Raw genomic sequence first — 16086 nt, forward strand, 5'->3', positions numbered from 1 at the left:
CTCGACAGAACACACACAGAGTGGAAGGGGTGAGTGGAGAGCAGGAGGGCGGGTGAGCCGGCAGAGGTGGGCGGGGCCAGGGCCTATCAGGGGTAGCTTTTATTGGTTCAGTGAACTACTTCAAATCTCCACTACTGGTACCCACAATCCAGTCCGAACTGGTCGAATTTCATCCCTGGCTGGGTCCCAACCCATGGATTTCTCCATTCTCCCAGGAACATATCCCTTATCGCCTCGTAAGCATTAGACACCACTATTTCGCTAGTAAGTGAAGTGGGAGTTATTTTTCATCCCCACTCATTGTAGCAAGGGAGCACGAGACAAGATCTCCAAGGGAATATTTGTGCTTCACATAAACGAGTTGGAAGAGAATTGGGCTGTGCACAGTTTCTGCTGCTCTTTTTAAAGGAACACTTTGTGGATCATAGCAGGGCTACAAGTGAAGGGATAGTTTCAAGTTGAAAAGTAGTTTTCTGATGATGGTCCTTTCAGGCACATCTAGGAAGAAGTCTTCAGAAAGGGCTGAGATACACATGACATGCAATTTTGGTAGCTGGATGAAGTTCAGAGACAGCAGAGGGAGAAGAATAGGGAGTGTAAAATGGGCAAGTAAGGGGGGAAGACTAAACTGAGAGGAGAAGAACCACAAAGGGAAGATGGGCATAAATTATCAAAAAGTGCTGCTAAGGTAGGTATTAGTTATTTGAAAGAATGCTAGAATGGAGAGTTCGATCATCTCATAGTAATGAACCCTTATAGGGTATCAACATATTACTTACAATACTTACCAGAGACTTATTCAAGTTTTTGTTTCATATTTAAACAATGATGCTGTGCTGATATATCTTTAGACAAAAGGATTGGTTGTTATGTTGGAATTATTAAACGTGCATTCATGACAATTGCCTGCTTCTCATTTATCTGATGACAAAATCTGATGATAAAATCTATATTTTAAATACTGTATGGGTGTGCATACAGTCCCCTTGCATTTGGTTTCACAGAGATTTAACATGGTAGAAGAAGCACAGAAATTTCATTATCCCATTTCTATAACATTAGTCTGAGATTAATAGACCCAGTCATTGTTCTGTCCCTTAACTATTTGGGGACATATATTTTTTCTAGTTCTACCATATTTTTTTTTTTTGCCAGTAGAGTCCACAAATGTTTATAGTGTATTAAACATGGTATAGATTTGCAAAGGGACATTATTATATTGGCAGTTTGCCTTTCAGATCTATTCTTATTAAGTTTGTTTTTTATAGCAACCGTACACTTGTTTCTTTCATATACAGTATATGTGAAATTGAGCTGCACTATCTAAAGCCAATATTGTTGTCTGCTGGAGGAAACAATGCAGTTACTGTATGCATTAAAATTATTTACACTGATCAATTGTCTTAATTTTTATATGAACTGGTGATAATTCATGGTTACTGAATCTATTTTACTGCAAGGGATTTTAATCAATCAGATTTATAACCATTTCCCAAGCATTTATAATTGTATTAAACAATTATCTACCAGAATATTATAACTTTTAGAGTATCATATAAAGTTTAAAATTTGTTACCAGTGTCATATACTGTATTTCACAAACACAGTCACTTTTTGTAATGGTCACCCCCATATGTATCTTTGGGGGGAAGTAGTATGGTACTGCCCAATACTTTGTGGTTGCTGCAGTTGTTGCAAAGGGAAAATTTGCAGGTGTGCATATTCTCCAATAATCTCTACCATGTAGGTGTCCTATATAGTAGGCTTCTTTCCCTTTTCAAATGTGGAAATGAATGCTAAGAAAACGGGTTCCCCCCCATATTATGGGATGCATTGGTGAAATTGTCTCAAGTCAAGATGTTTGTGTAAGGGTTATAAGCACAATTAGTTTTTTTGTTCCTCGTGTATATATACAGGGCTTCATCCAATGAATATACCCAATGAAAGAAAGAAACAAACAAAGCATCATGATGAACCAAACGTCTTTGACTGAATTCCTTCTGCTTGGTCTTTCCAGAAGTTTGAAGATCCGTCTTTTTTTGCTCGGACTTTTTTCAATTGTCTATATTCTGACTCTGGTGTGCAACACAACAATCCTCATGCTCATTTGGCTGGATGTGCGACTCCATACCCCCATGTATTTCTTCCTGGGCCAACTTGCCTGTGTGGACATCTGCTATACTTCCAGCACAGTCCCCCAGATGTTGGCTAACCTTCAAAGCCCAAGACAAACCATCTCATTGGCTGCCTGTGCCATACAGATGCATATTTTCCTGGCATTGGCTATTACCGAGTGCATTTTGCTTGCAGTAATGGCATATGATAGGTATGTAGCAATATGCCACCCACTGCATTATATCTTCCTCATGAACAAGACAGTATGCATGAAATTAGCATTGATCTGCTGGACGACTGGTTTTTTATTTCCAGTGGTCCACACTGTTCTTACCTGGCAATTGCCGTTCTGTGCTTCCAATTTGATTGATCATTTCTTTTGCGAAATGCCGGCTTTGCTGAAGCTAGCATGTGCTGACACCCAAATGGTTCGAACGGTTACTTCGGTGGGGTGCATTTTCACCTTACTTATTCCCATCTCCTTTATCTTGATGACTTATATCCGCATCTTAGCAGCCATCTTGAAAATGCAATCTGCACAAGGGCAGCGCAAAGCTTTCTCTACATGTGGTTCCCATATGACAGTTGTGGTGCTTTTCTATGGCAGCGCCATATTTATGTACATGAGGCCAGAGTCCAGCCATTCTCCAGGCCAGGACAAAATAGTCTCTCTTTTCTACAGCATTGTCACACCCATATTCAATCCCATGATATACTGTCTGAACAGCAAGACAATGAAAGATGCCTTACTAAAAATGCTGCAATGATGTAACTTTTGAAAGATGATTAGATAGCAAAAAGGACCGTTTTTTGAGTTTTAATACCATTGCTCTAATAACAGCCTCACTTGGGCAATGGGACAAATATAAGTTGTAACAAACAATGTTCCGCATTATTGTTACTATTAATTAGACCTGATGTTAATAAACTACTGTATTTTTAAGAGCATAAGACACCCAGGAGTATAAGATGCACCTTAGTTTTGAGGGGGGGGGGAAATAGGGGGGGGGGGGGAAATCTGCTACCAGGTATTTATCTGCTAGCGTCCTTAGTCTGGTCAGCTTCAGCACATTGTTTTATACACTAATTAGGGCTTTAAAAAAACTGCAAAGCCTGCAAAGCCTTAGGGCTGGGAAAAACATTCTTTGGAGGGAGTAGCAATGAAAAAGATTGCAAAGCGGGAAGATTGTTAGTGCCTCGTTAAGGCTGAGAAAAAATGCTTTGAAAAAGCTACATTCAGAGTATAAGACACACCCAAATTTTCACTCTTTTAGAGGGAAAAATGTGTGTTTTATACTCTGAAAAATACAGTATATTTTACAGATTGATTGATTGATTAGGTAATTCTTCATCAATGTCCACATTAAATACTACTACTTCTACTACTACTACTACTACTACTAATAATAATAATTATTATTATTTATTAGATTTGTATGCCGCTCCTCTCCGAAGACTTGGGGCAGCTCGCAACAATAATAAAACAATATTACAATGAAACAAATCTAATATTAAAAACATCTAAAAACCCATCATTTAAAACCGTGCAGCACACGCATACCAAACATAAAATATAAAAGCCTGGGGGAGGTGTCTCAGTTCCCCCATGCCTGGTGATACAGGTGGGTCTTAAGTAATTTGTGAAAGACAAGGGGGGTGGGGGCAGTTCTAATCTCTGAGGGGAGTTGATTCCAGAGGGCCGGGGCTGCCACAGAGAAGGCTCTTCCCCTGGGGCCCACCAAACGACATTATTTAGTCAACGGGACCCGGAGAAGGCCAATTCTGTGGGACCTTATCGGCCGCTGGGATTCATGCAGTAGAAGGTGATATTCTGGTCTGATGCCATGTAGGGCTTTAAAGGTCATTACCAACACTGTGAATTGTGACCGGAAACTGATCTGCAGGCAGTGCAAGCCACGGAGTGTTGGTAAAAGGTGGGCGAATCTGGGAAGCCCCACGATAGCTCTCACGGCCGCATTCTGCACGATCTGAAGTTTCCGAACACTTTTCAAAGGTTGCCCCATGTAGACAGCGTTGCAGTAGTCGAACCTCGAGGTGATTAGGGCATGAGCGACTGTGAGCAATGACTCCCTGTCCAAATAGGGCCGCAACTGGTGCACCAGGCAAACCTGTGCAAATGCCCTCCTCGCCACAGCCGAAAGATGATTGTTCCAATGTTAGCTGTGGATCGAGGAGGACACCCAAGTTGCAAACCCTCTCTGAGGGGGTCAATAATTCCCCCCCCCCCAGAGTAATGGACGGACAGATGGAATTGTCCTTGGGAAGCAAAACCCCCAGCCACTCCGTCTTGTCAGGGTTGAGTTTGAGCTTGTTGATACCCATCCAGACCCCAACAGCCTCCAGGCACCGGCACATCACTTCCACTGCTTCGCTGACTGGACATGGGGTGGAGATGTATAGCTGGGTATCATCAGCATACTGATGATACCTCACCCCATGTCCCTGGATGATCTTACCCAGCAGTTTCATGTAGATATTAAAGAATTTATATTTTATTTAGATATTCAAGAAATTATGGCTGATTTCTGATTGAGCCCATTTCTGCTTTGGATAGCATCTGCAAAACTTCCCTTTTCCTGCAGACCAATGTGACTCTCCTCACTTGTTTTAAGCATTGGGGTGTCTTCTAAAAACATTTTGGAAACACACAGGATGCCTTTGTACTGGAACGGGGAGAGCAACCAGGTAACGTCCACCATGCAAGTAACAGTCTGCTCACAATGAGGCATAATTGCAAACAGTAATTCCTTTGTTTTTTAAGTGATAAATATAGATGTTACATTAGGTAATTTCTCAGAGGAAGTATTTCCTTAAATGCACTAAAGCAGGAAGTGTTTATGCAAAAAATGCTCCCTATTGTAAAATTTTAATTGACACAACAGGAGTATTTTTGAAAATAGAAATTCTCACAAATTATCATGAATTTACATAAACAATCTGACTCCTGAATAATCAAAGGCTTTACAAAGCAATCTCATTATTTCAACATCACCCATGCAGCAGCCGAAACTGTTACTAACAGGAAGTTGCTAATAATACCATAGCCATTCAAAACAAACTGGGGAGAAGAACTGCAGTGTCACCTGTAGGTCCATGCAGTGCATATTCTCCTGACTGTGCCAGAGCAAATGTAATTTATTTACTCAGGGTTTTTTTTAATGAGGCTGATGGAAATGATTGATGGATAGATAGTAAATGTGTAATGCACAACTCTCTTCCAGCTGCCAATACAGTTTCACAAAGAACTCTGTTTGGCATACATTCCCTCTATGGAAGTTTCTTATAGGTGTCCCTCATGCTAAGGATTGATTGTGGTTACATAATCCAGGTGTGCACTGGGAACCAGGAATAATTTATCTCCATTACCAAAATGCCAATACCACACTGAGAGGTATTTATGCATTTATTTGAAGCATGCTGTAAGGGACAGAAAGATGGAGAGTCTTGTCTCAAAAACGGTGGAGACTATTGGAAGGAGAACAATATCCACATTATTCTGGAGAATTGTCTAGTTGCAGTTCCAACAAGACAGTTTTATTTCTCTGCCATGCAATGAGCTGCCCCAAGTGAAGCCACATGCAGTAGTACAACTGAATGATGCCATGGATCATTCCCCTGTCCAGGAACAGCATGTCCACTATAAATGGTCAAAAGCTCTTTTAGGTTCATCTTCCACTTGCAGAAGCTATAAACCTTCAGAGTAAATTTCAGAGAAAATGTAAGCACATATAGAGCAATAACTGGAATATCCATGGCTTCTGCATTGACAGTAACTTTGTCTTGCTAGGACTCAGTCTCAGCCAGTTTCACCCCTCAAGTACCACATAGACTCTAGCAATTCTCTGCTGTATTGTCTACTCAGCCTGGGATATGTTGTGTTTAGCTCTGGCTCTGCTCCTGCCCCAAGGACTGTGGATGTGGGGGAGACATCCACATGCTGCAGGCCTGTTTTGCCCCCGGTAGAATCTGCTGATGAAGGCTCCTCTGACCAAGAAGACATGAGTGACAGGGAGGAGGAGAGTGTGGCAGACAGCTCAGGAGATCAATTATCTAGCTCCTCCTTGGATTCAGAACAAGAGTTAATGATACAGCCACGCATGCGGAGAGCGATGCATAGGCAACAACAACTGAGAGATTATTATCAAAGAAAATGAGGCCACCTGTGGTTGGGTGGGGCTGTGGTAATTAGTGAGGCTGCTATAAATAGCAGCCTGTGGGTTTGGCCATTGGGGAGGATTATCTGACCTTTGTGTTTCGTGACTGCTTTACTGACTTTGACTTTTTGTGCTGATTTTTCCCTGCTTTGAAACTAAACCAGAGCAAAGTGTGTTTCACTTTGTGAAAGGACTGTGAATTGCCTCACAGCTGCAAGCTAAGTATCACAGAACTGATAAGGGACTTGTACAAATTACCACTTTGTTTGGAGATGAGTGCTCTTTGCTATACCAAAAGAGGGCTTGGTTTAAGTGAATTTTCATTATAAAGAACATTGTTTTGAATTTTCAAACATGTGTGTGTCTGAAATTTGTACCTGTGCATTTTTGGGAGGATTCTACCAGAGAGCCCGACAGAACAGGATAGAAGTGTTCAACTACACTACAGTATTTACCCAAAAGGACAGGTTATGATTAGCCAGTACTTCTTTAAATTCTAAACAGAAAAATTGGAAATACCTTAGGGAACATTAGAAGAGCAACAAAGATGATTAGGGGACTGGAAGCTAAAACATATGAAGCCCAGTTGCAGGAACTGGGCATGGCTAGTTTAATGAAAAGAAGGACCAGGTGAGACATGATAGCAGTTTTCCAATATCTCAGGGGCTGTCATGAAGAAGAGGGAGTCAGGCTATTCTCCAAAGCACCTGAGGGCAGGACAAGAAGCAATGGGTGGAAGCTGAACAAGAAGAGAAGCAACTTAGAACTAAAGAGAAATTTCTTGACAGTTAGAACAATAAATCCGTGGAACAGCTTCCCTCCAAAAGTTGTGAATGCTTCAACACTGGAAATGTTTAAGATGTCGGATAACCATTTGCCTGAAGTGTTTCCTGCCTAAGCAGGGGATTGGACTAGAAGACTTCCAAGTTCCCTTCCAACTCTGCTATTCTGTTCCGTTCCGTTCTATTCTACTCTACTTAGATCTACAGCCAACAAACTGTAGGTGTGTTTAAACTGGACTCAGTCCTATTTTAAGAGGATCCTTTGACTAGAATAGTTCTCTGCTTTTACATGATGAACTAGATCAGTGTTTGTCAGCTATAACAACTTTAAGATGAATCCAATTCCCAGTGGAATTCTGGTTGAGGAATTCTGGGAGTTGAAGTACGCTCCAAGTTGCTAGATCCAAGCCTCCAGGGCATCACAGAGAAATGAATGTTATGAAAGCTCCATTGAACTTGAGGTCTCCTTCAGAAGAAGCATGTGTTTTGCCAATGGAGTGCTAGTTCCTTCCAGAGAAACAGGCATTTTAAACTGAACTGATGGAGTTTCTCTGCCCATAAATAAAAGCAGAAAGAAATGTTGCATGCAATACAGACAAAAAACAGAATAAACCTTTCCACAACAGGTGGGTGTATTTCACTAGTCTTTGTATTTTTCAATTGAAAATCAGTACAATAGTTTGGCAAAGATTTTAACATATATAATGTGTATGCATGTATGTATGCATGCATGTATGTATGTATGTATATGTATCTATTCTTGGGGAAAAACCTGTTCTTGTGTCTAGTTGTTTTGGTGTGCAATGCGCTATAGCGTTGTTTTGAAGGTAAGAGATGAAACAGTTTATGTCCAGGATGCAAGGGGACTGTAACTATTTTCACAGCCCTCTTTTTGACTCGTGCAGTATACAGATCCTCAATGGAAAGCAAGTTGGCAGCAATTGTTTATTCTGTAGTTCTAATTATCCTCTGAAGTCTGTGTTGGTCTTGTTGGGTTGCAGAACCAAACCAGTACAGTTTTAGAGGTGCAGATGACAGACTCAATGATTCCTCTGTAGAACTGTATCAGCAGCTCCTTGGGCAGTTTGGCGCAGAAAGAACATTCTTTGTTGTGCTTTTTTATTATGTTTTTTATTATGTATATTCTAATGTATATAATAATCCAAAACCAAGTGATTCTAGTTGAATAGAATCAATTTATGGTATAAATTTCTTGCTGTGCCAACAGAAAAAAAATCTAATGTGTGACCCTTTTCCAACATTCTTTAAGAGTTCCAATAAAAATGAAATAATATTTTTGATGAATTAATATCACATTTAATCATAAGAATTATATTGTTGTGTACTCATTGATTCTCCAAAATTTGGTATTCTCATTTTAATTCCAAAATACAGCTCTATAACTAATATTTTCATTTACTTTTAAATTCCTTTTAATGTTGAATTTTGGTTTTATTCAAGCACTTCTCTTAAAGATGTTTAAACTGTAGGTAACTTGCCAAGAAAAATTTGTCGGAAAGTCACATTGATCATACAATCTCTCAAGATTTTCAAAATAATCATTAAGAATTTTATTGATTCCTTGTTTGGTATAAGCATTCTGGTATTTTAGTAAATCTTTGCACTATTTTCACATTTGTGTAATTTCACAACAATTTCTTATGATTAGGAATCAAAACGTCGGTATTTAAGGCTGGAAAGGAAGAATCCTAAAACATCTGGATCCTACCTGGATCCTAAAACACATCAAATTTTCAAAGGTGTAACAAACTTACTTTCCAAAAAGACCCATGGAGAAGAATATTCATAATTATTTTTCTAATTATTTTTTAGTTAAAATAAATGTCCAAATACAGTATGTAGTTGAGACTCTATAGCCCTACAATTGTAACTATCCTCAATTTAGCCAAGAATACTCAAGGGTTTTTGCTTGCCATAAAATATTTTCTCATTAACTCTCTACGTACAAAAATATCTAATGGGGTTAATATTGGATATCTCTTAAAATATATATTAAGTCCCATGTAATACTTATTTCAATAATTGTATGAAGTATATTAAATGTAATATTATTATATGGTCCACTGAGCCATTCCTAAATTTTGGTGACATGAATGGAATGGAAAAGTCTCTGCAGTTTTCTTGAGAACATTTTCAGAAGTAACTTCCTAGTGCTGACAACTGAGAGGCCCAAAGTTACTATATATAGACTAGATTAGAATTCATGTTCTCCTGGCTTCTGGTCCAGCACCTTAAACAATAGAGCAAACATTGGAGAAGAATAACTCCTGGTACTTCCAAATCTACTTAACCTCCATGTTTCTTTATCCAAACAATGGGGTTTGGTAAAGTATTTATTGTTTATTTCCCTGGCACTAAATAGAAGTAAAGCTATGCAGAAACAAAAGGACATATTCCTGAATGATTTGAAACAATGAGAATCGAGGTGTCCACATAATTCAATCTCAGATTTAGAACAAAAAAATAAATAAAAGCATGTGATAATTAATTGGATTTAATGGAAGTAAATGACACTTAAATACTGAACGTTATTAAACAGAAACATTTTGAGACTGGTAAGGAAGCAGATAAATCCAGGCTTATCAACTGCATAAGAAAGATGCAGTAAAAGAATTGTTATCTCTATTTCGATAGTTACTAGATAAGTTAACAAAGAAAATGGGAAAGCAGTTTGTTAAATATTATTTTACATTATAAAATAAACAGATAGCTGATCTGGAAAAATGATCAACAATATTTCAACAAAATTTTGCATGCAAAATTTACTGATCACAAAAAGAAGTTTTCAATTATCTTCAAAAGAAAGACCTGTGTCTTTTTTTTTTTTAGCAAATAGTCAAAATGTATGGGTCATGAATTTAAATTGGGGATAGATACCTATTTATTTATATTATGTACTGTTATGTACTGACATAAAAGTCTAACATTTTATTCCATAGTGAAGATCCTTTGATTTAAGAATACAGAATAAAAATACTTACATGCCTCTTGTATTCCCCATTTTGTACATGCATGTCAAAATTTCTAACTGAATTTAGGCAGCTAGAAAATTTAGCATTCAGACAGGAGGGAACATCTATGAAGAACTGCATAGCAAACAGGCAACCTAAAGGGATGTTTAAAGCCACAATTTTCTTTTTTTTTGCAAAACATAGTAATTGGGCCTCTATTCTTTCAATGAGTCCACACAAAATATCAATATAAGCAAAATCTTACAGAATAGAATAGAATAAAATTATTTATTGGCCAAGTGTGATTGGACACACAATTTGTCTTGGTGCATAGTTAATAATAATAATAATAATAATAATAATAATAATAATAATAATAACAACAACAACAACAACAACAACAACAACAACAATAACAACAACATTTTATTTATTCTGCAATCGTTTTTCTTGGAAAAGCCTTTTCTTGACACTAGAAAAAGCAGGAGAGGAATTCACAGAACAAAAAAAATTTATAATGAAAGTAAACTGTTGTTTGGTCCAGAAAAATTACTTTTCTGTACTAAAATGCTCAGAAAATAATCAAATATATACGGTGTATATATATATATATATGTATTTTAGTAAATTCCCATGATTCCTAGAGAACAGCAAACCTCTAATGTACAGTAATTTTCATGGTTCCTTGATGCATTGTTTTATTTTATTAGACAGACATAAAGTTTTGATGAAATAAATGGGGCTGTTATGATTGCATTGAATATGTTCCTACCACATTTTATTATCTTTTACTTCACTTTAAGAAGTTGTTTCTAATTGTTTCAGTTGACCTTGCTTTGGATGACTAACATTTCTGCTGATTAAGAAGAAATGTTTGGTTTTTTACTTGCTTATTAGTTTATGCCACACAGTCACTCTACTGTAAGAAAGACAGCCATAATAATATGACAAATACATAAATAACTACATAATTTATTTATATAAAACAACACTGCAGGAAGATAATGATGTTACAGTCATAAATAGAGAAAAAAATGTATGCAGATCAAGAATATTTGATAAATGTATTTAATCCTAACTTTTATAGGACTCGTGGCATTTGAGTCGTGGTGTGCAGTGGTTAGTATGCAGTACTGCAGGCTTCCTGTGTTCACTGCTGGCTATCTGCAGTTTGGCAGTTCAATTCTCATCAGCCCAAGGTTGACTCAGCCTTCCATCTTTCTGAGGTCAGTAAAATGAGGACCCAGATTGTTGGGGCAATATGCTGACTCTGTAAACTGCTTACATGTAAAGCACTGGGTGTAAAGCACTGTTAAACGGTATACAGTGATACCTCGTCTTACAAATGCCTCGTCATACAAACTTTTCGAGATACAAACCTGGGGTTTAAGATTTTTTTGCCTCTTTTTACAAACTATTTTCACCTTACAAACCCACTGCCGCCACTGGGATGCCCCACCTCTGGACTTCCATTGCCAGCGAAGCACCCATTTTTGTGCTGCTGGGATTCCCCTGAGGCTCCCCTCCATGGGAAATCCCACCTCCGGACTTCTGTGTTTTTGTGATGCTGCAGGGGAATCCCAGCAGTGCAAAAACGGGTGCTTCGTTGGCAATGGAAGTCCGGAGGTGGGGTTTCCCATGGAGGGGACCCTCAGGGGAATCCCAGCAGCACAAAAACAGGTGCTTTGGCTGGCAAAAGGGGTGAATTTTGGCCTTGCATGCATTAATCGCTTTTCTATTGATTCCTATGGGAAACATTGTTTCATCTTACAAACTTTTCACCTTAAGAACCTCGTCCTGGAACCAATTAAGTTTGTAAGACAAGATATCACTGTATATGTCTAAGGGCTATTGAGATTTCAGATATTAAGTCAATTTCTTTCTTTTTTTTTACAGAAGTGGAAGTGGCTGATATTCATTGCTCCAGACGTACTGTAGTTAACAGAATTTGCCCCTTGTGCATATAAAATGAGACCAGGAAGCTATAATGGCAAACCAAACCCATGTGGTTGAATTCCATTTCCTTGGCTTTTCCAGAAGCTTCAAGGTCCGTCTTTTATTGCTTGGACTTTTTTCAATTGTTTATGCTCTCACTCTGGTTGGCAACACAATCATCTTAATGCTCATATGGTTGGATGCCCGTCTCCACACCCCAATGTATTTCTTCCTGAGCCATCTTGCTTGTGTGGACATTTGCTATACTTCCAGCACCATCCCCCAGATGTTGACCAACCTTCAAAGCCCAGGACGAGCTATCTCAGTGGTTGGATGTGCCATGCAGATGTATATCTTTCTGGCCTTGGCTACAGCAGAATGTTTTCTCCTGGCAGTGATGGCCTATGACAGATATGTGGCAATATGCCATGCACTGCACTACACAGTCCTCATGAACAAAAGAATATGCATCTATACGGCCACGACATGCTGGACTTGTGGCTTCGTCCTCCCACTGGTCCACACCGTTCTCACTTGGCAGCTACCATTCTGTGGCCCCAATTTGATAGATCACTACTTTTGTGAAATGCCAGCTTTGCTGAAGCTGGCATGTGCTGATACTAGAGTTATTGAGAAGATTACCTTGGTGGGGTGCATTTTCACCTTGCTTATTCCTATCACTTTTATCACAATGACTTATATCCGCATTATAGCAGCCATCTTGAAAATCCAATCCACCAAAGGGCAGCGCAAAGCTTTCTCTACATGTGGTTCCCACATGACAGTTGTGGTACTTTTCTATGGCAGTGCCATATTTACGTACATGAGACCCGAATCCAGTCACTCTCCAGGCCAGGATAAAATGATTTCAGTGTTTTACAGCATTGTCATTCCTTTGTGCAATCCCATTATTTATAGTTTGAAAAATAATGATATGAAGACAGTCTTGGCTAAAATCCTGCAATTCTGAAGACTTTGTGGAGTGTGAAACAAATAAGATGGTTTGTAGTGGTCTATAAACTCTAGGCTCTTTCTTATTGCGAACAACAACAGTTTATGGTTTCAGGCAGGATCTTACTGCTAACTTTGACTGTTTTTATTTATTTATATTACTGATGATAAATATGTAATCTGGAATCTTCTAGGAAATATCTTATCTAGATTTTTCTTTCTAGGATTAGAATGTACTTGAAAATTTTGAAATCAACATTTTAGTTATTACTTTCATTAAATCAACGATTGGTGCAGAAAAATACTGTAGTGCAGTAGCAACGGAAGTTGACATGTACAAATTGGAGGTTTGCTTAGATGACTACATAATGGTGGACCAGCGTGCCTTCCGTCCTGTCCTAATGGTTCTCTCTCTCACTAGTATCATGTATATAAACATTGTTATATCTGTGTGTTCTGCCGGCGTGTTTCAACCACCCGTAATTACAGGGTAATTAGTCCAGGAAGGCATACACCACACGATAAAAGGAAAACCCAAAAGTTTTTATAAACAGAAAAAGCTCCATTTTTAAATGTCAAAGGGATTTTCCGGTACACACAAGGCACAGGTTAAATGTAATCCAATTGCTCACCCAATAACTTGGAAATTGAGTCCAATTCTAAAGTCCAGAGAGTCCACACACAATCTGGAACAGCACAAAAACCACGATCTTGATGAAATGCCATGAGGCTAAAACACCAGGTTGCACTTTTATCTGTAGCACTAATTACAGCAGCCCCACTCAACCACAGGTGGCCTCATTTTCTCTTGTAATAATCCTTCAGTTGTTGTCTCCTATGCATCACTCTACGCATGCGTGGATGTGTCATTAATTCTTGTTCAGAATCCAAGGATGATACAGATGATTGATCTCCTCCTGGGCTGTCTGCCAAACTCCCCTCTTCCCTGTCACTCACGCTTCCTTGGTCAGAGGAGGCTTCGTCGGCAGATTCCATCGGGAGCAAAACAGGCCTGCGGCATGTGGGTGTTTCCCCCACATCCACCTGCACATTCCTTGGGGCAGGAGCTGGGCCAGAGCTAACCACAACACCGTGTATACTACTAATACATACTTGATCAAAATGAATAAATATTTTGTTCTAGTTTTTAGGGCATACCAGAGAGTAGGTTCCTCTTGGTGTGGTCCGGTGCACCCATATTGCTAGAGGCGACCCGCTGATGATGTCACAAAGACGTCAGCATCACGCCCTCTACCTCAGGAACTGACTTGAGTCCCTGCTGTAGCATGGCTCTCCTATTGCTCCCATTCCACGCCTCAAATAGCTCAGGTCCACGGATTCCTTCCCTTCCCTGCTGAGAGGTGAAGATGGAGAAGAGCGCTCTCTCTCTCCCCCTACGTGCGACCACTCTGGTGCCAGTCCTTCAGGCATTGCCATCTTTTTTCTTTAATTTTTAATTCTGTGCGCATGCACAGAAGCAAAATCTTGCAAGGGGACGTACGTGCGAGAGAGATTTCGGTGGTTTTTTGGTTCCCTGCATGCGTGGAAGCAAAGAATTGCTGAAATATCATGCACATGCGCATCCCCTTGCATTTTTGCTTCCTGTGCATATGCAGAAGCAAAATCACATTGTGGACGTGTGCGTAAGAGACTCCACACGCTGTGCATACTTTTAACTCTCCTTAGCCTGCCCCCCCCCAATTAAAAAATACTATTTTGATCTTAGTTATTCTAGTGACATAATGACATCACTAATATTTGTTTCCTGTAGGCCCTCAGGCAGGATAGAAAATTAAAAGCAAATCCCTGACAACAAATTACACAAGTTGATTCAATTTGCCTTGTTTCTTGGATACCTGGTAACTATTAGGGGAAATAGTCTCCTTTCCATCTCCCTTTCTCATGTAGTTACAATAATTATTTTTTACCGCTCCATTACTGTGTATGTATGGCAAAAAGCGGACATTTACAAAAGAGGAAAGGGGCTTATGGATAGTTCTTGTTTAAAAAACATAATAGGAGTCCTGCAATTTGATACTAGAAAAAAAAAAGCTAAGGGCGCTTTCCTTTAGCAGTAAATATAGGCAATATAATTACTAGGGGCAGAAGGAGAATCTTACACACAGGATGTGTCATCCTTTGCTATTCTGGTAAAGCATTCCAACACAATTGGAATGGCCCCCAATTGCCCCAAAGCAACTCATAATGTACAATTCCTCCCCGAGTCTTCGGAGAGGGGCGGCATACAAATGTAATAAATTATTATTAATTATTATTCATTCATCTTGGGTTCTTTTAAAAAAAAAGTGGTTTTTTAAATTTTTTTTACAAACATATCATTGCATGAACAGTATTGCTCCTGGGTGTCATACATTCTAATATGAATGAAACTAGTGAAGTTAATTATACTTATTACATTCAATCAACTTATATATTTCTATTAATACATATTTATATTAAGCTGCAGTCTATCGTTATCCAAGTATTCCTTGCTTTCTCATTATTGCTTTGGTTTTATTATATGGAGTAGTATACACTAATATTCTCCCTTCTTGTTATTTCTATCTCTTATTCTACCTTTTAAATCTTTATCTGCATCTACTTTGTGGCAGTTTAGTTTAGATATATTAAAAGACGTTTTCTATCCTACCTATCTAACTTTAGAGAAGTAATAAGCAACAGTTTGCATTGTATTTTAAAGGCTAAACTGGCACGTTAATCCTACTTAATTTGTATGTGATATAGAACTCCAGGCAATTTGATTAGTTTATTATGATAGAATGAATTGTCTTGACTCAAAAAATGAGTTTATTCAGTAGCCAAATGAAACATGTTTACAAGCTAAAGGTTTACAGTATCTAACAAGATCTAGCCACGATTCCTAGCTCTGACTTCCCCAAAGTTTAAGATTCAAACTGAAAAAGATTCAAACTGAAAAATTTGGAGGAAAAAGCACTTTCTTTAGAACATTCCTATCAATTAAAAAAGAAGACAATAGCTATTACAAGAAAAGAAAGCAGTGTTGATAGAAGGCACAAAGATCTTAGCAACCGTTTCTTTTTACGGAACGTCACATTTAATATTCTCCTATATTCAGTCGAAGATTGTTCTCAATTGCATTTGAATCAGAAAAGCTCTTAACTTCCTTGAATGGTG

General features: G+C 38.6%; 2 protein-coding genes across 4 annotated transcripts; both read left to right on the forward strand.

The window, feature by feature from the left end:
- Positions 1–1964: 1964 nt before the first annotated feature.
- Positions 1965–6924, forward strand: LOC139158828 (olfactory receptor 2A5-like). 3 transcript variants are annotated; one of them, XM_070736166.1, is made up of 2 exons: positions 1965–2872; positions 6900–6924. In XM_070736166.1, the coding sequence occupies exons 1-2, from the start codon at positions 1968–1970 to the stop codon at positions 6922–6924; spliced, it is 930 nt and encodes a 309-aa protein (XP_070592267.1). In that variant the 5' UTR covers positions 1965–1967. The 3 variants fall into 3 exon arrangements, with proteins under 3 accessions (XP_070592267.1, XP_070592268.1, XP_070592269.1); XM_070736167.1 differs by lacking the exon at positions 6900–6924 and adding an exon at positions 5137–5155 and having other exon boundaries at positions 1965–2875; XM_070736168.1 differs by lacking the exon at positions 6900–6924 and having other exon boundaries at positions 1965–2960.
- A 5001-nt stretch (positions 6925–11925) lies between these two features.
- LOC139162053 (olfactory receptor 2A5-like) lies at positions 11926–13986 on the forward strand. Its single transcript, XM_070742030.1, has one exon. The coding sequence runs from the start codon at positions 12032–12034 to the stop codon at positions 12947–12949; it is 918 nt and encodes a 305-aa protein (XP_070598131.1). The 5' UTR covers positions 11926–12031; the 3' UTR covers positions 12950–13986.
- Positions 13987–16086: the final 2100 nt, after the last annotated feature.

This window comes from Erythrolamprus reginae, chromosome 2 (genome assembly GCF_031021105.1).
Source record: "Erythrolamprus reginae isolate rEryReg1 chromosome 2, rEryReg1.hap1, whole genome shotgun sequence".
Lineage (NCBI taxonomy): Eukaryota > Metazoa > Chordata > Lepidosauria > Squamata > Dipsadidae > Erythrolamprus > Erythrolamprus reginae.

What these genes read in the sequence shown, in the direction of transcription:
- LOC139158828 (XM_070736166.1), top strand. Translation starts at nt 1,968, where the DNA reads ATGATGAACCAAACGTCTTTGACTGAATTCCTTCTGCTTGGTCTTTCC. An exon ending in AAAGATGCCTTACTAAAAAT is followed by an intron (nt 2,873 to 6,899) that starts GCTGCAATGATG and finishes GGGCATGGCTAG; the next exon opens with TTTAATGAAAAGAAGGACCA.
- LOC139162053 (XM_070742030.1), top strand. Translation starts at nt 12,032, where the DNA reads ATGGCAAACCAAACCCATGTGGTTGAATTCCATTTCCTTGGCTTTTCC.